General features: G+C 49.1%; 1 protein-coding gene across 1 annotated transcript; it reads right to left on the reverse strand.

Moving 5' to 3' along the window:
* Window positions 1-2,240: 2,240 nt before the first annotated feature.
* On the reverse strand, window positions 2,241-2,984 carry LOC136545346 (uncharacterized). Its single transcript, XM_066537372.1, has one exon. It carries the CDS (start codon window positions 2,718-2,720, stop codon window positions 2,490-2,492), a length of 231 nt encoding a protein of 76 aa, XP_066393469.1. The 5' UTR covers window positions 2,721-2,984; the 3' UTR covers window positions 2,241-2,489.
* Between the last annotated feature and the right edge of the window lie 600 nt (window positions 2,985-3,584).

Here is a 3,584-nt window from a genome sequence, read left to right on the forward strand (position 1 = left end):
CATGCTGCTGCTAGTCTGTGCGTCAGTGCGTGGCCCTCCACCCCGCGCGATGACAGAAAACCAAAGATAAATCGGCGCTGTAAAAATAATGGTGGTAGTGCGGCAGTCCCGGTCAGCTCTCCCCGGTCCTCGGTCCTCGGTCCTGGCACGCGCGCGGGGACTCTCCGCTGCGGCGGGCCGCGGAGTCCGTCTCCGTCCGAGCGCAAGTCCAACGCCTTTTCCTCGTAGCAGCAGCCGGAAAGCGACGTCGGCATACCCAGCGCAAATGGGCGTCCCCGCTTATTAGCGTGGAGCAAATAGCGATTGATTTTTTTTTCTTCTAATAACCGAGACTCTGTCGACCACGAATTTAATCACGCAGACTTGTGGGTTGTGAGAAGAACAAGTTGAGAATATGCCGCCGATGCCACACGCCAGGATCTGTGGAATCTGCTGGTGCCCGCTGTCCATTTCCAGCATCTTTCATTTCTCTGCTTGGAACATACGCGGGCCACGGTTATTAGGGATTGAAGATTCTACATTCTAAATCTCATCACGTCATGTTTTGTTTTTTTTATACTTATTCCGCCCATTTTTATGCTCGCGGAAAATAAATACAAAAACAGAACGAGAAACAGCATGATGTGGTTCTCGCTCGTTTCTTGATCATATTGTTTTAGGTGGGATAAAAGCCCTATTTTACCATATATTTATAAGTCTAGGATAAATTTTAGTCGTTATGTGTTATGTATTTTCACAATAACAAATATTAGTTTAAGAATTTAGAAAGTCCTAGGAGAGCACAAGAAGCTCGTGAGCAGGGTTTTCGATTTCGGTACTGCAAAAATTTCGGCCACCCCCGAAATTCGCGAAATTTGGCCGAAGTTTCTCCGAATTTTTTTTAGAGACTTGCACATGAAGTATGATTTTTCTAAAAAAAATAGATCTAAACAAATATTAGTATTGATTTATGATTACACATCTATTGAGTAGAAGAAAATGCAACATAAGCAATAGAAAATATGAGTCTAGAGTTATATAGCACATGCATTAGTTTATTACAAAATTTTGGATTTTCTTTCGTTCACCACCGAAATTCGTGAAATTTCACTGAAATTTTGAACCCTGCTAGTGAGTCACCTTAAAAAGGCTCCTAAAATGGCACATAGATAACATAACTGTGGCTTAAAGTTTTCGATTCTCATCCGTATTTGTTTGTTGTTATTATTCTCAGAAACCTTTTTTTTTTTTGTTCTGTTCCCATTTTCGACGGTCAAATACGAATGGTAAAAAAAAAACATTTTCGATGGTCGAGAACCCTAAACTTTCTGACGTCGTTACTACTACGGTTCACGGAGCAAAGCAGACGGGAGGTGAGAAATGCCACCACGGTTCTCGAGAGAGCAAATAAAACAAAAAAAAACGTTTATAAAAACGAAAGGACCAATCTCACGGCCGCCCGCCTACTCCCAGCCGCATAGAGCGAACATGGGCAACTGGGCAAGCACTATCATGTTCCATCTCTTGCTCTCCCCGGAAAATCAGGGCCGCCAGCCGTATCTGCTCGGCTCGCCCGTGCCTGTCAGCCGTATCCGGCGATCTCTCACCCACGTCGAAACACGCAGCACTGATGAGAGAATCGCGTTGCCGAAAGTAAAGCAACAGGCACCGGGAGCTCCCGTGTTCGTGCCGCGCGCCTGTGATTGATTCTGTGAGTGTGAAACGGGAGGAGTATAGTAAAGCAACCGGCATCGAACATTCGATGGATGGAGACGGCTCCTGTTCCGCGATATTTGGTGGGCCGGTGGCGTGGATGGACGAGGAGACGCCCCGCCGCCGACCGCAACGGATTTTTAGCCTCTCGGTTTGCTCTACTACTACTAGTTGTCAAGTTGCTCCAGCAAGCAACCTAGGATTCGTTCGTTCCACTCCGCTTGACGTCACGGCACAGGAACAACAACTCATCGAGAAGCTAACCTTTGATGAAAGCTTCATTAAGGATATGTTCGCATGAACTTATCATACGATTTATCAGATAAAATCTACGATATTTTTCTCGCACAGCCAAACCAGCCGAACAGGCCCGTCTCCATTCAGACTGGGCTATCGAACACGTATGGATTTTCTGCCAAACCGCGTAAATTAGGCAGATCAAAAAACGGCAGGAGGGCGCGCTCTCGGCTTCGGCTCAACCCCGGATTGTTTGGAACGAGGGCAATAAATAAATAAATAACACAAATAAATGGCTTGACGAACCGACGAACGCAACGCATAACCCGAGGCATTTTTTCGAAATCGAACGGAGAGCAATTTGAGCCCTCCGAAGAAATAAATTGAACTCGTGGTAAATCGGCTGCCGCTTGCAGGCAGCTTCACGAGTTGACGAACCCAGCACACACAAATGAAAACGGGAGGAGCATCACATCACATCACATCGCATCTCCTCCCAATAATGAATGATACATCGCCGCCGTCGTGTCGACGGCTCCGGCGGCCTAGACTAGACTAGTCTAGACGACGGTGTGGAGGATGATCTCGGAGGCGTCGAACCTCTGCCCCTGCTGCTTCATCATCATCGCGGCCGCGGCGGCGGAGTCGCCCTTGTGGCCGTCCCCGCCGGCGGCAGCCGCGGGCGACCCGGCGGGCGGGTGGTAGTAGAGGCGCGCGGTCTGCGGGCAGTGGGAGTGGAACCGCGCGGCGATGCGCACGCCCATGTCCAGCAGCTCCACGTACTTGCCCATCTCCAGCCTCCTTCTCTCTTCTTCTTCCTCCCCTGTAGCGCAGCGCCGATGAATCTCTCGGCAAGCCTCTGCTCTTCGATCTCGAACGGAACGGGAAGGGAAGATGACTAGTGTAGGTTAGCTGTGGTGGATTGGATCCAGGAGGATGGTAGCTAGTGTTGCTGCTGCCTTTCGTGGAAGGAGGTGTCCCAGGAACAGGAACAGGGCGCTGCGGCCATGGAACGGCGGAGGAGAGGGTTGCTCATGCCTGGGGGAAGGGGAAGGAGATGGCCGGCCTCCTTTTATACTACTGGGAGACGCCTAGTGCTAGTCCTCTTCTACGGGAGGGGTGGCGTGGGGTGGAGTAATTATTATAATTAATGAAATTATTAATTTCACGCGCGTTGGGTGTGGGCTGGCGGCGGTTTGGTGTGTGCGCTCGTTAAGAGCAAGACTAATAATATAGCCGGCTTGCTGGCTATAAGGTTTTTTTTGTAGCTTTCTCTTAGCCCACTCATACAGTAGTTAGCTCTTTACAATTAATACATGGCCCACTTATCTCTCTCACAGACTTTCTTGGTTCTTGTGCCCAAGCCGGCTGTAAGCTTACAGCCCGTTTCTCCTCTCTCTCCTCCCCTCTCTCCTCCACCTCAGCATTTAGCCGGCTTACAGCCTGCTATTATTTGCTCTAACACCGCGTGGACCTGCTGGAAAACGGACCTCCCTGCTTTTTACCATGTTTTTTTTAGTTTTTCCCGTTGTTCCAGTTTGCTTGCTGGAAGATAAAAACGTTTCTGCCATGGAAATTACAGTGGTTTTCGAGACGTCTTGCTCCCACGTTTGTCACGGCGCTCCCTTTTTGCTCCAGCATGAGATATTGGACTT

This window comes from Miscanthus floridulus, chromosome 3, assembly GCF_019320115.1.
Source record: "Miscanthus floridulus cultivar M001 chromosome 3, ASM1932011v1, whole genome shotgun sequence".
Classification (NCBI taxonomy): domain Eukaryota; kingdom Viridiplantae; phylum Streptophyta; class Magnoliopsida; order Poales; family Poaceae; genus Miscanthus; species Miscanthus floridulus.

Coding starts and splice junctions, on each gene's coding strand:
- LOC136545346 (XM_066537372.1), bottom strand. CDS start 2,720: ATGGGCAAGTACGTGGAGCTGCTGGACATGGGCGTGCGCATCGCCGCG.